The 26,932-nt window shown below is 40.0% G+C and overlaps 1 protein-coding gene across 1 annotated transcript in view; it reads left to right on the top strand.

Annotated features, from left to right (window-relative positions):
* Nucleotides 1–26,932, top strand: part of LOC122808678 (alpha-2-macroglobulin-like) — a 2,073,303-nt gene that overhangs the window by 679,440 nt on the left and 1,366,931 nt on the right. Inside the window, exon 7 of the mRNA XM_044079658.1 lies at nt 1,484–1,567. Coding sequence (XP_043935593.1) covers nt 1,484–1,567 — 84 coding nt within the window. The remainder of the gene's footprint in view (nt 1–1,483; nt 1,568–26,932) is intronic.

Here is a 26,932-nt window from a genome sequence, read left to right as displayed (position 1 = left end):
ATGTTGAGAGATATGCACCCAGGATATATTGTAGCTGGGGATTCTGACCGATATTGCATATCAGATGGACTGAATAAACAGGTACAAAAATTATGTACTTATCATATTGCAAAATCATTTTATTCATGTCCTTCTGATACAACTCTACCATCTTCCCCCTGCCTTCTATTGTAAGACTTTAAAGGATTGTTTGATCCTAGAGTCTCTGATTTTCAGGTAGTGTAGAGTTGATTAGTTCTTCAGGTGTCAGTCAAGATCTGAGGGAACTGGAAGAACAAATACATTATAGGAGGGAAAATTTTAAGGGGCCTTAGGATGGAGCACTAATGCAGCAAATTGGATCTGACAAGTGTCTCGGGGACCCATATGTCATACTGGACAGACATGAATTAAAGGATTTAGAGTTATGGTAAGTACATAACTTTCCCTTTTATAATTATGGGAAGCTGAGGTGATAGTAAGAATAAAGGATTTAAACTTGTTAAGAAAGGCTGGTGGAGGATGGTAAGTGGTGGCTATTAGAAGTTGACTGTTTTTTCAGGAGGAAAATTTTAGAAGGATCCATCTGGGTTCAGTCAGAGAAGGCATTTGCATGAGCAATGATAGTTGTGTTAAAGTGGTTTCTATAAAGAATGACGGTGTTTCACCTTGTCTTTTCCCAGGTCTTGCATCTTAAAGGTATTTTTTCAGAGGGGGATAGCTGCTGAAAATTGGTTTTGTATGTTTAAGCCATATTTAAGTGACAGCTATGATGTCAGGGTAGTGGGATGTAAGGAAGGTGTTTATTTGATCAAGTTTATCAGAGAAGCTTTGGGTGTTAATTAATGCACAAGTGATGATGGAGGTATGAAGAGGAGTCATGTATGTTGCATGGTGGTAGGAACCAGGACTGGATTCAGTTTTGGTTTTGAGGAAGAATATTGAGCAAGATGCTAAATTGATATAAGTGTTCATGAAATTTGAGGTGAGTTGGGGTTTGGTTGGCTTGAAGGAGATGAGGTAAAGTGAGTGCTTAGCTGAGACTGTGTGGGAGCGGTAGATGGAGAGTTGGGGTACAGGTGGGTGATTGTGGAGCTTTGTGATAAGATAATGAAGGGAAGGGTAAGAAATGGGATTACAGATGGTATACTGTAGCGGGTTAGAGAGAGGAGGAGGAGTAAGATGGTGAGATATAAAAGCATTGTTGATTAATACTGTCTGTTACCTCTACAGTAAATAGGATATTCATGCTGCTTAAACATTTAGAATTCAAGTAAGCTCTCAATATCTGTATTCCGGCAACTGGAAACTTGAACAGACATACCCATATATTTTTGTTTTTAACTTTAAGGTAGGTATATCAGAATGACATAAGGTCCTCCAACATATGGTATCAGCTATCCTGTAAAAAGGAAATAGAATCATATGGGATACAGTAGCAGTCTGTAATGGAAATATAGATGCTGTGACTCTTCATTACAAAGAAACCCTTTTCTGTTTCTAGGTCCTACATTACTGGAGAACATTTCTGTGCAACTCCCCAGTGAAGTTGTCAAAGGATCTGCACGAGCCTATGTCTCTGTGGTTGGTAAGACACTGTTCTCTTTATTTTATGAAGGATTATATAATTCAGATTTTCTGCTTTTTATTTATTCTTTCAAAAATTAACATGTATGTACTTCATTCCTTGTTCATTTTTGTTCAAGACTATATTTTTCTGGATTGCAATATTAAATATCTACATACTTTGGTTTCTCTGTTAGCTAGGTAGCCCTCTGGGTTGTAAGTATCGCATGCGTTTTTCAGGAGTGACCCAAAAGTGAGCTCAAAATGAATAAATTAATTACAAAACAGTGTCAGAAGACTGTACTCAGTGCTATAAAGTATCTGAGGGTACTCAGGCCGACAGCTTCACATGAAGTTAGCTAACTGCTTAGTGCTACACAGTTTTTGATCAAATGCCCTGTTACCTGTCCATTTATCTATTAAACTCTTAAACACCATTTTAAACATCTTTATTAAAGTAACACATTTTGAACAATGACATGGGTATACATACAGTTATAGAAAAGGAAACAAACCGCTGTAAACATTTCTCATTTGTTTTATGCATTATTCACACATTTTCATGTTTACCAATTGTAGTTCACTCCAGTACTACATAACTTGCTCAAGTCCTGCCTTCCCCTGAATTTTATGCATTTTCCTTCAGATCCCTTTTATCTCTATTTCATTTGCTCCTTCCCTATTCTAAAGATCGCATTAGAGTGCCACCTGTCCATTTTTTTTAAAGTTATCTGGAAAAAGAGCACCTCATCTGGTTCCTTGATAGCGCAAGTCAGTACTCTGGTTTTGAAGTGTCTAAAATACTTTTTAAATGTGTGTGTGTGTGTGTGTGTGTGTGTGTGTGTGTGTGTGTGTGTGTGTGTGTGTGTGTGTGTGTGTGTGTGTGTGTGTGTGTGTGCTTTCTTAATTGACAGTGTTCACCTGTGATGTCAGTGCATTTATGATTAACAAACACTGCAACCTACTTGTACCTACCTCCACTATTGCTGATTGGCTGATAGGTTTGATGGATTAAAGAAATAGCCAATCACAAGTGACTGGTGCTAAGAAGCTTGCAAAATGTAAAGAATATATACAGGGGATGTCTGTGCATCTTGACATGGTTAGACAATAATATCTGATGTTGTAAATCTTTCTCCAGTCATTATAAATAGGACTTTGTTTCCATCCTCTGAACCAATACGGCCGTTTCCAAGCTTGCGCCACCCAAAAACTCTCAGCTAAGACCTACCCATAATGCCCCTCTCCTAGTTACTTCAGATCTCGTTTGCCACATTCCTCGTCAGACGTGCTAGCCATCTCTGTCAAAGCTAAGTAGAAAATTGTAATTTTTAAGATAGTTTCTCCTCAAAATTTCTTATTTTTTAGTCAATATAGCCTTTTCTCACTGTCGCCTATAACCTACTTCTATTCCCTACCCTTTACCTTGGTAATTTAATTTCTACCATTGCTGGCACTGTCCCTCTCTCCTGCCTTTGATAGCCTGTTCCTTATCACTTGTGGTATTTTTTAAATACCATTGTTGGTATTCTCTCACCCTTTTCTCTTCCTTCTTTTGTTTTTTTCTATACGATAGCCTTGTTGCCTTACTATGTCAGACAAAGCTAAGTTGGGGTTTAAACAGTGTGACAAGTGTGGGCGTAAGATGCCCAACTCAGTTGTGTCTACTGTTTGGGTGTGGATCATATTAAAGCTGACTGTGACATTTGTCTAGTTTTAGTAATCGTACACTTGCAGAACGTAAAAATAAGCTTATTTTAAAAGGTTTAATTAAGACACCTTTTTCAGAGGCTCTGTCTGGGTCAGAGGTCTCACCTCCTCCAAAGACCAAAAAACATAAGGCAAAATGGAGTCACTCAGTTCCTGCATCTCTGTCAGTTACAGAACCGAGTCGGCTCCATGATTCGCCGGCGCCCTCGGCACAGACTTCTTCAGCACCAGGCTCTGTATCTTCTCCCAATGTGTCGTCCATGATATTCACCCCATTTCGGTTCCAACCTCGGCACCACTAACTTCGGTGCCATCCTTGGATCCGACATTGGCTCCTATGACTGTACCTGCTTCGGCACCATCTCCGGCCATGGTGCCGATAGTTTCTTTGGCTCCATCAGCTCCTAAACTTGAATATCTGCTAAGGACAAGATACTGTCCAACTTATGACCTTTTCTTGGGGCAGAGATTAAGCCCTTTTGTAGAAAGACCTGATTCTCCTTCAGCAGCCTCCTTTAGATCCACCAGGAGTTTTTCTGAATTAGACCTAGTGCGGGTTGTGGACCAGCTTCAGGCAGCTAGGGGATTGCCCTTTCCAGCTAGACCTTCCATCCCTCTTGGCTCGGAATCTTTTACTACATCTTCCCCTGTTTATCCTCCTCCAGCCTTTACCCAGGTCCTGGAGATCTTGGTACTGATGTCCACCCCAGTGCATACTGTCTCTGCTCTGACAGCAGTTTTTCCCCTATCAGCACTGACCACCCTTGCTGCATCATCTTTGGTGGAGCTGATGCTCTCTTGGAGCAGTGCTTGGACCTTGGTACCTAGCCCGGTGCCTATTTTTTCGCTGGCGCCATCTATGAACACGGCTCCGATGGCTTCCAGTCCTCTCGGAGCTCCTCACCTGGAGGTGGGCTCCTCAGGGTGGGGTGTGACCCCAGTTCAGTGGTTGTCCTTTCCGGTTCCAGGCTCCCATCCCTCCTTGAGCAGGCCTGCTTTCCAGGTGATGGAGAGGGTTCTTGCCTCTGCAGGCTCGCAGTCAGCACCATTGACATCAGTATCAGAACCCCCCCCAGCATGCAGCTGTCCCAACCCCCTATTTCGGGACCCCGGGCACGGGAGTCGCAAGACCCCCCTTTGAAGGGAACCCCTTTTCTGGAGTCCTCCTCAGAAGATCCCACTGGGAAGCCACCCCAGAAGAAACAGTGCAAGAGGAAGCACCTTGATTCCCTGGAGGAATCTATCACTGCAGACACTGATTGTGATGAGGGGGGAAGGGTCCCCATGGTCTACCCCGGACAACATCTCATTCGGAGACATTCTCAAAATCCTCAAGCAGCGGCGAGACTGGAAGCCCTCTAACCCTTCTTCTGAGGAACTGGTGTTCTTGTAGGCCTTCCATGCCAACCCATCTACTTCCTGGGTGACCACACCACCAGATGAACTTGTTAAGCTCATTGTGCAGTGTGACTGGAAGGCGCCGGACAACTTAGAACCTTTCCCCCAGAGGCCAAACAAAATTTTATCTACACCTGAAGACCAGCCCCACTTGTCCAAGCAGTTGACAGTTGATTTTATGGCCGTTGCGGTGACCACCAAGAGGGAACTGGCAGAAGATAGTTCCACTGTCCATCCTCCAAACAGAGAGTCCCGGACCATGGACAGACTAGGGAAGCAGACCTATGCTTCAGCAACCTTCGCCATTCAGCTACTGAACTATCTGGTACACTTTACTCACCTCCAAAGAGACCTAATTTCCGAAATATCTCTCTCGTTGGTGGGGGTACTGCCTGATGAGGTGCATGACTCTGTTGCCTCACAGCTAGCTACCCTTGAATCCATCTCAAACTCCTTGATGTGTTTGATATCTCACACCACCGAGGGAGCAGCTCGAGCTGCCGCATCAGGCATTGGCATGAGACGTAATTCTTGGATGCGGTTGTGTGACTTCGCAGACCCCTTTAAATCTTCATTCATTAATGCACCTGTCAATGAATCTGCACTTTTTGGACCCAGTGTAAGAGACACACTTGTACGAAGTGAGAAAGACGGAAAGACCTTGTCTGCTGTGAGCATATGTATTTCCAACCTCCAGAGGTCCTACTCCAGGAACCAGAAGGGAGGAAAAATCTGGTTCAAGAAATCCCAAGGATCTTTTTGTGACACTTGTGGTGAACCATCCCCCTGGGGCAGTGGGGGCAACTCATCTGGAAGATGCCCTTTTTGGGGTAGAGGGGGGTCCATGTAACTAAGGCACTAGAGATTCTTTCTCTGGCAGACCCTAGCAGCGCTCCTGAGCAGTGGCCCAATTGCTTTCCTCTGGAAGCAGTCGGGGGTCATTTTCCTCTGCACCTACCGGCCTGGCATCTTATTATTACCGATGTTTGGCTGCAGAGAATAATATCCAGAGGCTATCAAATACTATTCAATTTAACTCCCAGACCCGTCAAACGAATCCTCGATGTACCACCCAATCAGAGGGAATTAGCAGCCTTAAAAATAGACAAGCTGCTAAGAAAAAGAGTCATCCAACCAGTCCCACCAGACCAGACCAGAAACGGGTTTTACTTTTTTTAGTGCCACAAAAGACGGGACTGGAGACCAATCCTGGATCTCAGCCTATTGAACAAATTTATCAAACCTCAAAAATTCCGGATGGTCACAGTACAGTCCATTCTTCCCTTCCTAGGGAGGGACAACTGGATGTGCTGTATAGACCTCCAGAATGCGTACTACCACATAAAAATGGATCACCTGCTCCTGGAGGTTTCTCCGCTTCCGGCTGGGAGACAATCAGTACCAGTTCAGAGCACTGCCATTCTGCCTCTCAAAAGTGCCCCCCCCCCCCCACCGAGTGTTCACCAAATGTATGGCAGTTGTGGTAGCTCATCTTCAGCTACAAGGATTCCAGGTGTTTCTGTATCTAGACGATTGGCTCCTTACTGCTCCAACCAGGAATCTCCTAGTTCGCAGCCTTTCTTACACTCAAGGTCTCGCTCTCCGCTTGGGGATTACAATCAACCAGGACACATCTCAAATGTTCCCAGTGCAGACACTGGAATTTATTGGAGCGGTCTTCGACACAACATCCTGTCAAGCCTCTCTTCCCTCTCACAGGCTTTCGAAAATAAGGCACCAAATCCAAGACCTTTTTCCTCAGACCTATGTACCAACATGTCTTGTACTGCATCTCTTAGACTCCATGGCAGCTGCCATTACGTTCGTACCACTGGTGAGGTTGAACATGAGAATCCTGCCATGGCTCCTTTAAGCACAATGGTCATTTCTAACTCACCCACTCGACCACATGATACGTCTTACAAAAAGTTGCAAGGGAGAAATGCTATGGTGGATGAAGCCATATACGAATCTTCGGTGTCTACCATTCTATCTTCCCCAGCCCACGGCCATGGTGACCATGGATGCCTCCCTGTTAGGGTGGGGGGGGGCATTTCCAGGGAAAGACAGTCCAAGGCACCTGGTCCCGCTTGGAACTGAGGGCATTTCTCTTAGCGTTGCAAGTGTTCCATGCATCCCTACCCTCTGGGACCATTACACTTCAGTCAGACAACATGTCAGTCATCTGGTATATCAACAAGCAAGGCGGAACCAGGTCTTACCCCCTGTGTCGGGAAGCCATGAGGAGTTGGCACTGGGTGATAGCTTCCAACCGCTTTCTTATAGCAACACACATTCCCGGGAGTTCCAACCTTATTGTGGACAGTCTGAGCAGGAACATCCTGATGCCTCATGAGTGGTCCCTCAACCCTTTAACAGTGGATCGGATCTTCCGACGCTGGGGCAAGCCCTGCTGCGATCTGTTTGCTTCCCCCCTAAACTACAAATGCAAAAGCTACTTTGTCCTGATTCCCCCCTTAGGAGGAACCCCGAAGGGGCGCTGTAACACACAATTGGCCCCCAGTTCTTCTGTATGCCTTTCTTCCCTTTCCCCTCATTCCAAAATTTCTCCAGAAAGTTCAGAGGTTGAGAAGCAAAGTGATCCTCATTGCCCCGTACTGGCCCCGTCATGTCTGGTTCCCATTTCTATGGCCTTATCTGATTCACAGCCCGTAGATCCTGAATCATTTCCAAGACCTGATATCTTATCATCAGGAACTGATTCATCCAAACCTCCACAGTCTCAAGCTCACAGCTTTGTTCCTCCACTTCCAGTGATTGCCAGGCTGCCTGACATCCCATCTCCTGTTTGTAAAATTCTTCTGGCTTCACACAAACCTTCCACCAGGAAGGTTTATTCTAGTAAATGGACTAGGTTTTCTACTTGGGCCAAAGATCAGAACATAGATCCCTTCTCTATGTCTATTCAAAAAATCCTTCAGTACCTGATGACTCTTTTACATGCAGGATCCTCTGCATTGATGATCACTTTACATCTAGCAGCTATCGCCAGTTTTCATAATGGACTTGATAATTCTTCGATTATGTCACACCACCTATGCAAGACATTTTTGAAAGAAGTATTACACGTTAAACCTCCAGTCAAGCCTCCCTTAGAACCCTGGGACTTGACTTTGGTGCTTCAATCTCTCTCAGGTCCTCCTTTTGAGCCCTTTGATTCATGTGATTTAAAATTTTTGTCATGGAAAACTTTACTTCTAGTAGCACTTACCACAGTGAGAAGAGTATATGAGCTGCAGGCCTTGAGTGTCAACAGACCTTACTTGATCTTCCACATGGATAGGGTGTCCCTTCTTACTGACCCTTCTTTCTTGCCCAAGGTTATTTCTGGATTTTCCATTAACCAATCTATTGACCTGCTGGTTTTCTTTCCTCAGCATTCTAATAGAGGGGAGTACATTTTGCACACCCTTGATGTGCATTGGCAGCTTCGTTGTTATTTGGACAGGACTAAATCTTTCAGGAAAACAGATCAATTGTTTGTGGCCTTTGCAGGACCCAGATTGGGTAAACCTGTTTCCAAAGTGACTTTATCTTCCTGGCTTAGAAATGTCATTACCTTTATCTACCAACAGAATAAGGTATCTTACCTTCCAGAATAAAGGCTCATTCTACCAGATCTATGGCTACTTCTGTAGCATTTCATTCCAGAGCCTCTATGGATGATATGATCTGGTCTTTGGTGCAGGCTGGAGAAGTTGTTTGACCGCAACTGAGCTACAAAATATAAGTATCTTTTGATTATTTTAACAGATTACTGTTTTTATAATTTAATATATATAAAGCACTTTGTCTATTCAGAATCTTCAGAAATCTTTTTCTGTTTAAAAACTTTCATAGCTTGTTGTATTAGGCTATTTTGTCCCACCCTCCCTCCCTGTTGGTGTCTTGCTCTTATACTTGGTGGCTTTGCAGTTGCCCCTACTGTGACACACCTCCCAGTCTAGTGTCATTAGCTCATTCTTCTTAATACAGAGAGAACATTTGATAAGGCCTTCTGTTCCTCCTTTTACCTTTTCAAAAGTAAAACAAAACTTTTTTTTCTTTTTCGCCTGAACCTTCTTGTGTTCTGACTGTCCTTCTCAAACATATTGGAAATATACAGTATATTTCAGAGCATTTGTTATAACTGTATTGCTATAACTGATTTAAGTATTTTTTCTGGCTTTTGAATATTTACTGCTTAGCGACTGCATCTTAGCCTGTTTATACAGCTCTGCATTCTATTTAAACTGTTTTTGTGTTGATTAACTGTTTTGCACTCTTAAAAAGTTATTTGTTGCTTAATTTTACCTGTAGGCTAACACACTCAAGTGTGCTAGCCACTTAAAAGCATTTATAGCATTTACTGTCTGTTTTTTCCTTGTCTCTGTAAAAAAAAAGAAAAAATCTCTTGTTTTCCCACCTTACTGAACTAGAGTAGTCCAGTTTCAGAGTTGCTGATCGCTGGGCTTTGTTTTTAGTTCCTGTTACTGATCCATTGCCTTATTAGGAAGGAGGGAAGTTTCTTTGCTTACCAGTGGGAGTGGGAAGCACTGAGCAGCCTTTTGTCCGAATTGGTGAAGTTTCATCCAGAACCTAGTAATCTCTTGGTAGTGTTGGGCCAATTCCTAGCTCCTTTCAGCCCCTGCTATAAAACACGCTAAACACGTGTTTTCCAGCTTGTACCAACTCTGCACAGATCCTCGTGGTGGCCTGCAGAGTGATCCAAGCAGCAGAGAGCTAAAAGAGTGACTTTCTACCAGATATAAGTATTTTTGTGGCTTTCCCACTGTTATTAAGCTAGCGACTGCATTTCGCCTGTTTTACTGCTACTTTAAGTGATTTCTGCATTTTACACTGTTTATTGCACTTTAAGTTACTAATTGTTGCAAATTGTTTCTGTAGGCTACACACTAAAGTGCGCTAGCCGATTTACAGCATTTATAGCATTTACTGTCTGTTTTTCCTTATCTCTGTAATAAAACAAAAAATCTCTTGTTTTCCCACTTTACTGAACTAGAGTAGTCCAGTTTCAGAGTTGCTGATCCCTGGGCTTTGTTTTTAGTTCCTGTTACTGATCCATTGCCTTATTAGGAAGGAGGGAAGTTTCTTTGCTTACCAGTGGGAGTGGGAAGCACTGAGCGCCTTTTGTCCGATTTGGTGAAGTTTCAGCCAGAAACTAGTAGTCCATTGGTCGTTTTGGGCCAATTCCTAGCTCCCTTCAGCGCCCTGCTATAAAACACGCTAAACTGTACTGCTGATCTAACCAGCATATCCTATAACTGAAAAGTTCATCTCTACTTGATTCCCAAGTAGACTATTCTCTATCTGTAAAGCCTAGCACTTACTCCTACAGTACTTGCACCTTGATAAAGCACTCTTATTATAGATAGTACCCCACCAGCCTAAAACCCACTTCCCGGAGTCCTTTGAAAGTTCTTTATCTACTACTTCTAGTATGTCGAGGGATCAGTTGCTAGTGTCCTCTCCAGCTCAACTGGTGAACCTGGGAATATTGAGGCAATGTTACAATTGCCTCATGTACACAGACAATCCTCTCCTTCTCCCACAAAACACAAATACATGCGAGAGATGCAACTATACGGCCAAACTGGAGGCTGAGCTCTCTCAACATAGGACTGGCAAGACCAGACAGGAGGAGAAGGCAACCACACACAATACATACCCAGTCACACATGGTACCATCACAACTTCAAATCATACACATACTCACACAAAGACATACTCGGAGGCTCTGATCAAAAATTTACCAAAACAGCAGAGGCCACCAAAGCAGACACCCAAACAACTACCACCTCACGACCCAACACATGCAACACATAGACCACACAGTCAGAGTGTCAAACAGTCACAGCCCTTAAGGCCAAACAAAATGCCAGACACACTTGTCATTGGTGATTCCATAGTCAGACACACTGACGTCCCGCTCACCAGACTGAGTAAGGAGAAGGTCACAGTAAGCTGCCTGTCGGGCGCTAGAATCCGCCACATAACGCAAGCACTCAGGTCTCTCAACAGCAGGTACAAGTACGACTCAGTCATTGTCCACGCTGGTGTCAACGACCTGAGACGTACCTCCTTGGACTACATGAAAAGGGACATCGAGGAGCTCTCTGATTATGTAGCCCAGGCAGGTATGACCCTGACCTTGAGCAGTATCCTACCTTCACCTAGAATGATGCCACAATACAGTGATAAGATGATCAGCTTTAATAATTGGCTTAAACACTGGTGTCATTCAAAGGGGATCCAATGTCTGTCTGCCTGGGATGACATGCTGGACAAGCCACGCTGCTTCACAAGGGACGGCTTGCACCTGTCACCCCTGGGCTTCCGGATATTGGCAAAGGCTCTTGCCACCCCCATAGTGCCTTTTTAGGCAAGGCTCAAATTCTAAACCTACCACCCTAGAACACCAAAAAGGAAAAAAACTAAGGGTAATGCTGCTCAATGCCAGAAGTCTCAATCTCAAGATGCATGCACTCGAGGCCCTTCTCAATATGGAGAACATCGATGTCTGTGCTGTGACAGAAACCTGGTTCAAGGCTCCTGAGAGCACCCCAGCACTAACAGGTTTCACCTCATATCATGCGTTCCGGCCCCAAAATCCGGACAAAACCAAGAAAGGAGGGGGGTGTCCATATTCATAAAGGACACCCACACCTCAAGGTTGGTGGCAACGCACGATGCATCGGAGACCATCCAGTTGCAATTAACCATAGGCAAGACTGCTCTGCAATTTGTAGCATGTTACAGGCCACCCTCTCAAACTCAGGAACCTCACATGGCCTTCCTGAAAACATTGGATGGGATAAATGTATCTCCAAACACCATCATACTAGGTGACTTCAACTACCCTAATATAGACTGGGAACACTACTCAAGCCCAAACACTCTAACCCAAAGATTCCTGGAGTTCATAAACTCAAATGCCATGGAACAATTAGTCACCATCCCCACAAGAGGAGAAAACATACTTGATCTCATCATCACGAACATGGGATCAAAATGTTCAACACCGGAAGTATACCCCTCACTGGTGAGATCAGATCATAAACTAATCTCGCTGGAGGTCCTCATCCCGCCCCCACTTGAAACAAAAAAGACCACAGTGAAAAACTTCTCAAAAGCCGATTTCACACTTCTAAAAACTAGTGTGGTCTCCTTTAAGGCCCCTGAGCCAGTGGTAAACATTACTCAAACCGCTGAATCACTTACAAATGCCTTCTACCAGCACCTACAGGACTGCATGGATCAGGCAATCCCAAACAAAACTAAGACTCTCTGTACCAAAGGCAAGCGTCCAGTCTGGTGGACCCCAGCCATAAACAAGCTGTACAACAAAAGGAGGAAGCTACTACAAGATAGAGCAAAATCCTTGAAAGGTAAGACACCTTTGATCATTATAAGTAAAAAACTAAGAGCTCTCATAAAATCATCCAAGGCAAATTTTGAGAGGAAAATCGCCAAGGACTCTAAAGACAATCATAAGGCCTTCTTTAGCTATGTTAGAAACCTAGGAGGAAACTCCCAGATATGCTCAGAATTAGTTCAAAATGATGTAAAATTACTGAACCTACACACATTGCTAACATACTGGCTGACAGGTTCAGTGCAAACTTCTCCCAAAAGGAGAGATATCTATTCCAGAGGATTGTAGCCCCCAAACATCTCCAACGCCCAGGTGAGAACTGCCCTCACTAAGGCAAAAACACAGCATCCATGGGACCGGATGGTGTCCCCGGCTGTGTGCTTCATGAACTCAACGAGGAATTAAACCCACAGTTAGGACAGCTGTTTAATGTTAGCCTCACCTCAGGATACGTACCCAAGGAGTGGCGCCTGGCGACTGTGGTCCCACTTAATAAGGCGGTGCCTCCACAGACCCTGGAAATTACCGCCCCATTAGCTTGACAAGCCTTATCTGCAAAGCCATGGAGAGGATCATAATGGAACTCATAAATAAAGACATAGGGAACTTGCAGACTTTGGATCCAACCCAGTTTGGCTTTGTCAAAGGCAGATCCTGCCTCTTAAACTTGGTTGACTTTTTCGAGACAGTCACCAAGGCCATTGATGAGGAAAGGCAGTCCATACAGCCTACCTCGACCTGGCAAAGGCCTTCACACAATACCCCACTCAGGTATCATCGAAAAACTCATCAGCTTGAATGTAAACCCATACATCACAAGATGGGTTGCAAACTGGCTAAGCGACAGAACCCACAGGGTCAGAGTTGCTGGAGCCATGTCAGACTCAAAGCCTGTCACAAGTGGTGTCCCACAGGGCTCAGTCCTGGGTCCACTCTTGTTCGGCATCTACTTTTCTGAAGTACAAGCAAACACAGGAGGGTTATGGCTGACAAAGTTTGCAGATGACTGCAAACTGGGCCATAGTCGAAAACACATCTGACACAGATATCCTCCAGAAGGGCCTCACAGAAACGGATAACTGGTGCCAGAGCCATGGCCTGAAGTTAAACGCCAAAAATGCATAGTCATACCCTTCGGGAAAAACAAGGTTACCCCTAGCTACCATATAGGTGACAATCCACTGAGCACAGAAAAGTCATCAGGGATCTGGGGACCCAGGTTGACAGTAGTCTTCGCTTGACACTCATGTTGCTAAAGTAGTTAGGAAAACCTTCTATATCGCCCACCTGATCATGAAGGGATTCACATCTAGATCAAGTGAGGTCATCGTCCCCTGTACTCATCACTCATTAGACCTATGATTGAGTACAATGCCCGTTCGAATGTATCTGACCAGACACCTGATGCAGCTTGAAAGGCCCCAAAAGTTCCTCACCAAAAGGCTAAAGGGTCTCAAATATATATCTTATGCTGCCCGACTGAAAGAACTCCAGCTTTATTCAGTCTCATACCGCTTGCTCAGAGGTGACCTGTGCCTGACATATAAGGCCATGTCAAACCCAGATTTGATGAATATGCTTCACCTCAAAAATCTAGATCCCTCAGAACCACAAGGGCGGAGACTTAAACCTTGACACGGTTATAAATAGAACGTGCTGGAGGGACAGATTCATCACCCAGAGACTCCCTATGCTGTGGAACAAAATCCCGGTACATGTGAGGCAGAGCACCTCGCTGGCCTTGTTCAAGAGGAATCTTGACCAATGGATGGGAGATCGCAGATATACCCCAGGGATTACTTCAGTGTCACTGCTTGACAGAGGCACAGAAAAATGATAGGCATAGTTTTTATTCAAACTAAAGGGGTGGCGAAAGCCACATAACTATGGGCTAGGCTTATAAATGCCCTTGGGCAGATAGCCTAGTATGAACCTATGAACCTATGAACCTATATCTGCGCAGCAGCCACTTAGGCAAGACCTCATACCTTTATCTCTCATTACAAATTGGATTTGGCCTCTAGGGGACGGGCATCTTTTGGCTCTATGGTGCTCAGGAATATCCTTCCTTAGGGCCACCTAGGACTCAAGTAGCTGGGGACTCTGTCCTATTTGTAATGAATGGACAAAGATTTACAACATCAGATAAAGAAGTTATGTCTTACCATAACGTTCCATCTTTGTCCATTCATTACTTCCCACCCTCCTTCCCCCTGCCTGGACTCCTGGTGGACTTTAGGAACTCCTGGTTAGGGTATTTGCTCAGACAGAGCATATTATATAGGGTTGGGCAAACTTGATCTGAAGTAATTAGGAGAGGGACATTATGGGTAGGTCTGAGCTGAGAGTTTTTGGCTGGCACGAGCTTGGAAATGGCCGTATCTGTTCCGAGGATGGAACCGAAGTCCTATTTGTAATGAATGGACAAAAATCTACAACACAGATGGAACGTTATGATAAGACATAACTTCTTTTTATTCTTCATTGGAGTGGCTAGAGAATGTGCCTGCGTGCTGTTATTTGATGACAACTACATTTGCTATTTTTTTCACACTGCTTAATTTCTGCACTCAACAATTCTGGACAAAGCCAAAATAGCAGGGGACAAAGGCCCCCAAAAAACCCAAAGAGTTGGTATTGGCATGTATCTTTCTGAATAATAAGAAGCAATGTCTGAAATGTGTGGCATTATTGTCCAGCTATAGTCCTTGGTGATTTACCAGAAATATCACATTTATATGATAGTAAGATATAAATATGAGGCAGAATAAGGCACATGATAGTTAAGGTTATAATAACCTCAGCCACAGCAGTGGGCATTACCTGTACTTCAGCTTAGCACAAAGAAAGATAAGACCTTCTTTATTTTCATTAAAAGTCAAGAAAGCTATGAGTGTTTATTTATTAATTAATTAATGAGTTTCAAAATGAAATTATGTGCTTCAGTGCAAGATAAGTATTTGTGTGTGTGTGTGTGTGTGTGTGTGTGTGTGTGTATTTGTTTCTGTGTGTTTCTGCATATGTATGTGCATGTGTACATATAATCGGTGTCAATCTCCTAGCTCATGAACAGGTTCATTGGTTTGTGGTATGTATTAGAGTAGCTTCCTTTATAGACCATTTTGAGCCTAGACAATTTCTATTCCAAATGTGAGAATCAAACCCTTTACTTTGTGTTTGTGAGGTAAGCACCTTAACCATTTTACTAACCCTCCCAAAAATGGAGGAAAAATATGGACACATCTTAAATATTGTTCTAATATACTTGCTAGAAAGTTGCTAGAATAGCAGACTTTGCATTAGCATTCATTTTCTGAAGGATATAAAGTTATGAAGTCTAAAATCCAAATGCCTGACATCATTTGGTGACTGCAGTCCTCAACATTTTGCCAGAAACTTACAAGGAACAGAGTGTGTGTGTGTGTCTGTGTATGTGTATGTCTGCGTGTGTGTCTCTGTGTGTCTGTGTCTCTGTGTGTCTGTGTCTGTGTCTCTGTGTCTCTGTGTGTGTGTGTGTGTGTGTGTGTGTGTGTGTGTGTGTGTGTGTGTGTGTGTATAGATTTACCCTTCCTTGACCAGGTTACTCCCACTAAGTCAGTAGCCTCTTTTCAGTGGGTATACCAGAGGAGAAATTTGGCCTGAGCATCAGGGAACTTCTCTTCCTCTTTTTGGTTATGTAGCCAGAGGGCCATGACTGGAAGGAAGTGCAATGGAGAAGGAGGTTGAGAGTAAGTGTGAGCATTGCAGTTTCAAGGTTAGGTCTATCCATCCACACACCTTACAAGTGTTGCCCCAATAACAGAAAAGTACCTTCTTTTTGATAAGTCCCATTGCTGCTGCTACTGCTGGAACTGTCTGGGTATCTTTCTTCCACATTGCTCTTATTTCTGCCTGCAAATCCTGGTATTTTATGACTTTGTGTCTCTTTGTACATACCACTCCAATCTCTGGGTGTAGCTATTTCAGTGATCAATGCTACTTTTGTCTTCTTTTCATGGACCAGTATATCTGGTTTTCTCGCATCCATCTTTTGAATTGTTGGTAATGGGTGATCCCATGTGATATAGATTTCATAATTTTTTGTGATGCTTTGTGGCTCACATTTCCAGTGTTTTTCAGCTGCTTCAAAATTATAATATTTGCACAAATGCCAGCACAACAGTCTTGCCACATTATTAGGCCTTTCAGTATACAGTCCTTCTGTCATTATTATATCACACCAGCAACAAGGTGTGCGAGTGTTTCGAATTCTGTTTCAGAAAACCTATATTTGTCTGTTTCTTCCACATGTTCAATGAACTTTGTAAACCAATGTATACGAAGTCCAATATCTTGGGCCACCAATATTAACCTTTTGTATTTTGGTTTAAATTCACCTCTCCTTTAACCATTCTTGCATTCAGTCCTGATCAACATGAGGTTGTTCCAAGAGTTTCCTATACTTTGAAACTACATTTATGCATTTTCCATATCTGATCCTTCACCTTATATTTCTGATATTTTATGACTTTTTGTCTTTCTGTATGCAAGACAAAAAGTCATTGGGTGTAGCGATTTAAGTGATCAATGCTACTTTTGTCTTCTTTTCGTGGACCACTGCATCTAGTTTTCTCACATATATCTTTTGAACTGTTGGTAATGGGTGATCCCATGTGATGTAGACTTCATCATTTTCTATGATGTTTTGTGGCTCATGTTTCCAGTGTTTTAAATTGGGTCTATGACAACCGATTGAAAAGTAATTTCCACGAATGGCATATAGATCAAAAATGCCATTAATCAAAATCATTTTTGTAGGGGGCTGCACCCCTCACACCCCCCGCTAAATATATATTCCAACAATATTGCACTACAGTGAGGAAAAGGCAAAATTTCCAATCTTCACTGGACCACGTTCTCACAACACCACTTTCGATTAAAGGCATTTTTGATCCATATGCCATTCACATAAATTACTTTTCGATCGGTAGACATAGACCCTTTTTCATCCACTTCAGTACCATAATGTTTGCACAATCCCCAGAGCAACAGACTTGCCACATTATTATGCCTTTCAGTATACAATCCTGTCATTAGGACGTCACAACCATCAACAAGGTATGCAACTGTTTCCAATTCTGTTTTACAAAACCTACATTTGTCAATTTCTCCCACATTTTTAATGGTCTTTGTAAACCAACATGTACGTAATCCACTGTCTTGGGCTGCCAATATTAACCTTTCATGTTTTGGTTTGACTTCGCCTCTCCTTAACCATTCCTGTGTTCAGTCCTGTTCAGCATGAGGTTCTTCCAGAAGTTTTCTATACTTGCAGCTATACTTATGCATTTTGCACATTTCTTGTCTTCTCATCTGATCCTTCACCTTATATTTTTTCTTTTGTTTTTTGGCACATTCAGTTGCTGCCTGATTTTTATCTACTTCTGGTTTGATTTCTATTCCTGCTTGACACCAATATGTTTCTGCCATACTAAGCAGGGAAGTCATCTTAGACTTATTCTCTTTGTGTTTCAAAACTTTCACTACATTTGGGTCTTGTGAGGTCAGCAGATATATGTACAGTCCCACGATTGCAGATCTATACATGTAATCAATTTCGAGTAGGCCCCCATATCTCCTTCGGAAAGGGGAATATATAATCTTGGTGTACACTGATTTTTATAAATTATTTGGTAATAGTGAAAGCATCCTTCTTGTTTTCCTGTCTAATCTATCCAATACGATTTGGGGCCAGTCAATCACTCCAAAACTGTAAGTTGGGACAGGAAGGGCCAATTGGTTTATAGCTTGAATTTTATTCTTAGTCACCACTGTTTTCAGGATTAATTTAATTTAAGTCTTCCAAAGTACTCCTTACCAACAAAAATGTCACAGGATACCTTCTCTTTGAAAAGAACCAGACACCAGGCAGGGTAAGGTTATAAGCGCTTTTGTTTCCTTTATTCACACTCCATACAAACGGAACTTCATCAGATACAAAACCTTACACACTTCCCCCCCTTTTTTATATACAATTCAATTAATTAATCACAATCAGTTAACTTAAATGAATTAATTAGTTAAGTGTGCTCTCAAGTTAAAAACACATTAATATGTTCTTTCTTTAAAAATATATAGCTATGTATAATACATGACTAGTTCTCCTATAAAAAAACACATATATAATAAACATTTCATCTGTTAAGAAAATATATTTATAAATAACAATGCATATATTAGATACTAACGTAATTGCTTCTATATTCAACCACTTATACCATTTTTATCTAATCTCATCTGCCTTTAAATGAAGCAAGCTCCTTAGAGAAATTCTGTCATTGATACCAGGAAAAACTGTGGAATTCAACAAAACATGTCAGTGCGTTTCCCTATATTCTAAAAAACAGGGCCATTTACACCCCCCCCCCATCTACCTACCTTTTCTAATACACAGAAGAGGAATTTTTTTTAAATCCTTACAGTTTATACTGTGTCTAAATAAGGCATTTGTTTTGTCTTGTCTCTTAATTGCATAAATGTGTTGGCAAATCCGCTTTTTTAACTTGTTTTCCGTTTTTCCTATATAATATGCACAGCATGACTGGCGCAAGGCCACGTAAACAACTCCTTTTGTATTACAGTTATAATTCCCTATTGTGACCCTCTATCACTATATTCCTGCATTCATAGATGTACCTACATTCCGTACAGCCATTGCATTTCCTCATATTATCTAAAGGAATCCTATCTTTCTTCCTTTCAAATAGGTTCTTAATGTCGAGTCCTCTTCTGAAAACAATTTTTGGTTTATTACCCAGTTTTTCAGTTAATTCATATGCCCCAAAAACACAATTCCAGTTCTTTTCCACCATTTTATGAACCTCTGCGCTATCCTCATTATATGTGAATGTGAATAGCATGTTAAAAGAATAATGTTGCTTGAAAGGTTTGAAAAATAGACGGGGATGTATTTTTATTTTTGCTTGATGTAAGATGTTCAGATAAAAGGAAGAGGGTGGGATTTGAGATGATATAGAAAAGTGGTTTGGACTGTTGTGATGGATATATGTTCAAGTATTGCAGTATTATTAACCAACAAACAGACTGAAATGTTAGATATAATGGTGGTGGTGGTGTCAGGAAGAATTTTTGTTTGTAATGTAAGAAAGGGGCAGAAGGTATGTAGAATAGTAGTGTATGCATATACAAATTCAAAGGTATATGATAGTAAATATGTCTATCATAGTGAGAAACTTCAATTGTAATTCAAAAAGGGTAAAGGGAAAACAGCACAAGATGTAAAAGTGATGTGAAATGCAGTAAGCAATGGTAAGTTAAGAACAGGTAAATGGTGAGAATATTCTTATATGAGGGGGTTATGTAAAACAAAAATTGATTATATGTTTATAGATAACATGAAATAAAATACAGAATTAGAGAAGCAAAGTGTAATATCACATGGTTGCATGGGCAATAATAGAAGAGAGAATGAAAATATAATAAAAGAAGGCGATGATTAAATCGATGAAAGGAAAAAATGCAGGAATGGAATGTTTTAAAAAAGAAAGCGAGCAACTGTTGGAAGATCATACAATGATGAAGATTTTTTATGCGTATCTGGCAAAGTGGTAGATGATGTGGAAAAAAATTAAGACAATACTTTAATAAATGTAGAAAGAGAACATTGGTATAAATGCAGATGGAATAAAGAAACATGAAAAAGAACGAAATTTAGTCAAACTATTATTTGAAAGAGGGAAAATAAGTTTCCACATTTTTAGGAGATAAAAATAAATACAATGGGTAAAAAACGGAGTTAAATATAAGCAATAGAAAATTATGGATATAGTTGAAAGGCATGTACAGAATATGTATGAGAAATTAATGTAAGAGGGAGTGTCTGGAAAGCAAAAAAGATGAAAAATGAAGTAGTGGAAAAAATGGGAGAAATAATCAAGAAGAAGAAGTTAGATGATCATAGGAAGTTACTGCAGGAACATGGGTGGAATTCCAGGGATGTATATTCTATTTCCCATCCAGTTTTCCAGGTTGTGTTTAAAAAGGGGTAAAGAAGTACTCTGTCTGACATGGAGAGGGAGTCTATTCCATAGATGGGGGAGTCTTTGGTACACAAATCTGTCCTGCCAACAAGTCTTGTTGATGTCACAGACCAGGTTGAGTCCGTGTGTTTGGGTTTCTCAAGTGGAGCTTGATTTGTGGATATGCAGCAGTCCCATCAAGGCGGGGTCCGAGATCATCTTGTATGCCAGACAGAGGTCACCTCTGAGGCGTCTGTATGAAACAGATAGAGGGAGAGGGTTTTAGCCTATCTGTATATGTTAGATTTTTGAGGCCCTGGATTCTCCCGGTGAGGAACCTCTGTGGACTCTCCAGCTGCTGCATGTGCTTTGCAAGGTATATGCCAAATAGGGCATTGTACTCAATAATGGGCCTTATAAGGGAAGAATACAGGGATGTTATGACCTCCTTGTTCCTGGATGAAATACCCTTACTTATGAGGTGGGCCATGTAGACAGCTTTCTGCACAATAGAAGCAACATGGTGATGCTATAAATGAGGGTGAAGAAGAATATGTACCAGGTCCAGAAGGATCGTGGCATACTTTTTATAAAGAAATGTGAGATAGTGAAAAGGATGCTTTTTTTCAGAAATTTTGAATGAATGGTTAGAGGAAGGAATAAAAGAAAAAGATGTATAAGGTAGTTATACAATTTATATGGAAAAAGAGGGAGGGGAGAAATACAAAACTAAAAAACAATTATATTGGAAAATACTGACTATAAAATATTTATAAAGATTAGACAGAAAAGAATGACAGATGTCATGAAAGAAGAACTGAATGAAGGAGCAATTCAGAATAAAGGGAAGAGTAAATTAAATGCTAATGATGATTAAAGACTTGGTTGAGTGTAAAGATAAGGTGGTAGGAGAAGGAAAACTAACAGTATGTGATGTGACTATGGAATTTGATAGTGTTGATCATGAAGAAATGTGAGCATTTTAAAATAATTTGAGATAGAAAAAATAGGTTAGTGAGGACATGTTATGAAAACTATTGTGTGTCTGTGATGGTGAGTGGATGGATGGGTGGATGGATGGAAGGAAGGATGGCTGGATGGAAAAAAAGGTAAGACAGAAGAGTGGTAAAGGAGAGTTGCCCACTGAGCATGCAGCTGTTTCTGATAGTAATGGATAGTAATTATGCAGTTTAACAAACATGGTTTAAAGCTGATGGCAAAAATTATAGAACTTTATGATGTTAAAATATGTGCATTGATAGTAGAGACAGAGAAATTGAACAAAGATATTCAAGATTTGTTTCCACATTATGACAAGTTGTATGTTAAACAAATGGAAGGCATTGAAAATAAATGTGACAAGCTTTTTAAAAGAAAGTGTAAAAAGACAGAAAGAGACTTAGCAGAAAATGATGGTAAAAAAGCTTACCCATTAGTAGACAAACAGGAAGGAAAAAATACAGTGGTCCTATTAAGAGAGGACATAATAGTAAAACATGGAACCAGCCCCCCTATACAGTTAACAGGCAATAGTTTAAACAAACTAAACATAGGAAGAATTTTTTAAGGAATCAGTGGGAGAAGGGGAAATAGGAGACAAGATAGAGGGAGAGAGACCTCAAAAGCAGTGGAGAACTAGGGACAGAGAACATTGGTAAAGATGAACCACCCTGATGGTTTAGATAAGATACACCAAGAAGGGATAGTAAACACTTATAAAGGATACCATATTTATAATTATACTGATATTTTAGTATAAGGGACATATTTTATGAAGAAGATAAATACAGAAATTCAAACACTCTTTGTTAAGAATTACATCTAGTAAGTAACCCCAATATTTCTGATAATAGTGTTTCTTTTTTGTTTTTGTATAAACTAGTTTGTGAGATGAGATATATTTAATAGCAAGGTTGCTAAAGCCTTCCCATGTGACTGGAGATGTGACATTCCAATTTTTAGTGATATAAAACTTAATAAGGGCACACATTGTGATATGGACATTTTTTTTTATTTTTGGAAGTTGAGTCGTGTTAATATGCAATATAGCTGTCTCCCATGACAGGGTTGATTTTTCATATCCCATCTTCTCTAACCTAGCTCTTAAACAGCACCATAGGTTGTGTACCTTGCTACATTTCCACACGACATGGAGAATATCTGCAGTTTGGTTTGGGCAGTGAGGACATATAGGTGAAAAGTTGGAACTGAACTTATTTAGTTTCAATGGGGTATAGTATACATTGTTATTTATCATAATTTGTGTATATAGCAGCTTCTTAAAAGGAATGAATTTTATCGTATTCTCAATGGCCAGTCTCTTATTTTCATCTGTCAGAGATTGTTTTTTTCTTGTCAATAGTTTGAAAATAATAGAGAATTCCAGTGTTTTATATTCATTACAAGTTTATATGTCCTAAAAACTGTTTTCCCTTTCATCTCAAGGTTTTCTAGTATTACCCAAATCCATTATCTCATAAATGCTAAATTCTCACAAACACAAGTCGAATTGCAGGATATTAACCTGCAAGTCGACTTGTATTTGTAAGAATTTAGCATTTATGAGATAATGGATTTGGGTAAGAATAACAGCACATTTCTTAGTAAGATTTAGTTCTAGTCTTATTTGTTGTATATTGGATTCTCTCCATTGGTATATTTCCCATACTGTGAGATCTTTTATCAGAGAATAATTTGTTAGATTTAAGGGTTTATTGTTTATTAGTAGGTTGGGATTTAGGTGGAGTGGTTATATAAAGGCAAGAGCATCTAATAACTGCAATGATTTAAAACATTTCTGTGTAGTAAGAATCATGTATTTAATTAGTGGGTGAATATTCTTTGTAAATATGTCATTTTGATTTAGGTTTAAAAATGGTAGGGATTTGCTGTTATACCCAAGGAATTTCAGTTGTTCAGACCAGATTTTGGTCCATTGGGGTGTCCAGGTATTTACATACGGGTCATGGCTTATCTGTATTAGTCTGCAGGCAGTAATTATGCTATAATAGAGTTTGAAAACAGGTAACCCCAATCCCCCTTTATCTTTGGTAAGTACAAGTTTGTCATTTAATTCTAGTGGATTTGGGGTACCATAAGAATTTTGATATAGCTTTTTCTATATCAAGGAAGAATTTTGGGGGAATATTTGAAAAAGTAGCATTTAAATGAAAGAGTATTCTTGGTAAAAGGTTCATCTTAACAACACTAGCTTTTGAGAGTAATGACATATTAATATTCTTCCACCTATTGATGTCACTTTCAATACCGGTCCATGTACACAATAGGTTATTCTTTATCATATCCTTAAAGTCAGGAGTAAATATTATTCCTAGGTATTTTATCTGGTAACTTATCTTGATCTCACTCATGGGAAAGTAACATTCCTTATGACCTATAAGATTCATGGGAAATGTGTGGGATTTGTTTAGATTTAAATTATAGTTAGACATTTCATTGAACTCATCTATAGCGTTAAGTATTTTTGGGAGGTCAGTAGTGGGAAGTTGAAAATATATATTTAAGTCATCAGCAAAAGCAGAGAATATACAATCTGTATTATAGATTCTAGGTATGTGGATGGAAGTTTTTTTGTGAAATAAACAGAAGGAGAGGTTCTAGATAAAGATTAAAGAGGTATGGGGAAAGAGGGCAACCTTGTCTTGTACCACTGGATAACAGTATAGGGTTAGTTTTGTGCTTATTTATCTGAATAGTGGTAGAAGCTTTCTGATATAGAACCTTAATTATCCTTATGAATTCCTGAGGAAAACCATATAAAGGCAAAATATTAAATAGGAAATGTAAATTAACTCTATCAAAAGCTTTGGTTGCATCCGCTGTGAGGACATATCTGGGGCATTTGTCACTGTTAAGAAGTCTGATAATGGTATCTAAAAGAAGAGTGTTATCACTTATACTGATATTGTGCTCACTAAAGAGCACTTTTCCCTTTTTATGAAAGGTTTAAAATATGTTCCAACACAAAAGTTTAGTTATACTGATGTTATTTTATAGTTAAAAATATTTATGAAGAAACTCAATTTAGCATATATTTTTCAGAACCAAACTACAAATGGAAGAAAGGTAAAGGAAGTCAAGATGAGAAGTACCTTTAACCCACCGTTAGAACCTACTTTAAGTATACTAGAAAAATCTATTACAGATTATATATATGTATACAGTAGTACTGCGGTGGTGGTGCTGCGGTAGCGTTGTCGCCTCACAGTTAGACGTTGCCCGTTCGATTCTCAATTAGGGCGTCTTCTATCTGGTGACATGCGTGAACTGGCGTTCCTTCATTGAAGGTTGTGCATTGCACGTAAAAATCTACTGCCAATCATTAGCGGACCGGAGTTCCGCTGTGGCGACCCCTAACCGGGAAAAGCCAAAAGACACAACAAAATATATATATGCACTGAAAAGTAAAGAAGAAAAACAGAGTATGTCATATAATTTGACCAAAAAAGAACAATAATTATTAGAGCAGATGACAAATGATCATTCTAGCATAGTCATGCAGCCAGATAAGGGAGGGGGGCAGTATTATATGGGGCATTGTAATATTCTCAGAAAATATTTGAGATGCTTTATGACACAGAAACATATTCTAATGCCTCCCTTAATGAAATAAATATAGCACATTGCCACATTGACTATTATTTGGAAGAATATTTGATAGATGAAAGAATTTCATCAGAGATTTACAATTTTTTGAAAGTTAGACATCCAGTGACAGCCACTATTTTTGGGATTCCCAAAACACATAAAGGTATGGAACATCTTAAGTTTAGGCTCATAGTGGCAGGACAAGGTTCTAATACCTACTCTTTTGGGGTGGTGATAGACAAATGGCTTAAACATTTTTACAACAAGGTAGATCACCTTTTGAACGAGTCTTGGGACTTCCTGGATAGGCTAAAAAATTAATCTCTGGGGGGAAAAAAATCCTTTCTTCTGGTGGGTATAGTAGACTTATATACATCCATTCCAAAAAGTGAAAGAAATAGAGTTCTTTGTAGAAAGTATGAAAAAACATATGGACTTTTCTGATGATAAAATAAGTTTGATATCTGAATTTATGGAACTTGTATTAGATTATAATTACATTTACTATGAGGGAGAATATTTTAAACAGAATAAAGGTGTAGCGATGGGGGCATCATGCTCCCCCATTTATGCAAATATGATGCTTTTAAAATAGGAAGAAACTACAATTTTCCCTAGTGAGTGGTGTGGATATATTAAAATGTACATGCATTTTTTGTATGATGTATTCATTTTGTGGACAGGAATGGAAGAAAACAAGAGATAATTTGTAGAATTTTTGAACAATTCATCTAGTTTTTTAAATTCATATGCGCCAGTAGTGTAGAAAGCATTAACTGTTTGGATACATTTATACAAAAAATCAGTAAAGGATTTAAGTCCAATGTTTATAAAAAAACACATTTAGTAATTCCTATTTAGTGTATACTAGTAATCACCCCCACCATCAAAAAAATAATATAGTCAAAGGTCAACTAGTTAGAGTTGCCCGTATGACTTCTGATGAGGGAGACGTAGATAGAGAGTTACAAAAAGTAGTACAACTATTTTATGAAAGAGCGTATCCAGCTAACATAGCGGAGAAAAATGTAGAACATGTTAAAAGTGAGTGGGGTAAACATTTAAACCACTGTCAGGTAATGTACTAAATGTACTACAGGAAAAAGAAAATTTGGAAGAGGAGAAACAATTTCATAGGGTTATGGTTATCCCTTTTTGTGAACAAGTCAAACAAGTGAAAAAGATTTTTGAGAACAATTGGTCCATCCTTAAAAATAACCCTAGAATATTTTCAGTTGTTGAGAAGGAACCCACTTTTGTATACAAAACTAGGCTCAATTTAAAATGGGCATTTGAACTCACTAACAAAAGTCAGGTAGTGGGTAATAGTGGTACAACAAGATGTGGTGCTTGTGCACAATGCAAGTTTATACAAGCTAAGAATATGGTAACCCTGCAAAACCTTTTGAAGTCTGAAGTTTTCTTTGAAAAAGGAAATTGTCAAACATCAAGGGTGATATATCTGGCAGCTTGTAAAACCTGTCCAGCTTATTACATAGGCAAGACAGAAAGGCGTCTTAGGGACAGAATATATGAGCACCAGTACCAGATTGCCACAGTAAGTATAAATAATGCCCTATATAAACATTTATTAGTATGTGCAAATTTTGTTCAGTTTTTGTTTGGTATTGTGGAGCGAGTAAGACCAAATCCTAGAGGGGGAGATTACAGGAACTATACAGAGGAAAGAGAAATTAAGTGGCAAATAAAACTAGCTGTGACCCATGCACCAGGTCTTAATGAAATGGTATCTCTAAAAACAGTATTAGTGAGGAAAGCTATCTCATAAGTATTGTGTATCTTAGTTTGTGTGCGTGTAGGTGGGATGTAGGGGTTGGTTCATCTACTCAGTATATATATGTTTTAAAGCAAGTCAGTGGATAAAATGTGGTTGATTTTTTTTATCTTAAATAATTTTTAAGTTTATATTTGATGAATGCCTTGGAATTTGAAAAGTTATTTTTTATAAATGTTGATCTGATGTTGGTAATATTCATTTATTCCTTACTCTTGGGATTCGGTTCCCACCTCGGAACAGAGCCGGCCTTTTTTCAAGCTCACGTCAGCCACAAACCTCTCGAGCTAAGATTTTACCCATCATGCCCCTCTCCCTGTTACTTCAGATCTTGTTTGCCGTGTTGCTGTTCAGCCGTGTCGAGCCATTCCTCTCCAGCTAAGTGTATATTTTTGATAACTTTTGAGTTTTTTCTCACAGAATTCTTTTCTTTTTTTTTACTTTATTAAGTCATATCTTCTT

The sequence above is a fragment of the Protopterus annectens genome, chromosome 8.part0 (genome assembly GCF_019279795.1).
Source record: "Protopterus annectens isolate FY-2018-M chromosome 8.part0, PAN1.0, whole genome shotgun sequence".
In the NCBI taxonomy this organism is placed as follows: domain Eukaryota; kingdom Metazoa; phylum Chordata; order Ceratodontiformes; family Protopteridae; genus Protopterus; species Protopterus annectens.
This window is presented reverse-complemented; position numbering and strand designations above follow the sequence as displayed.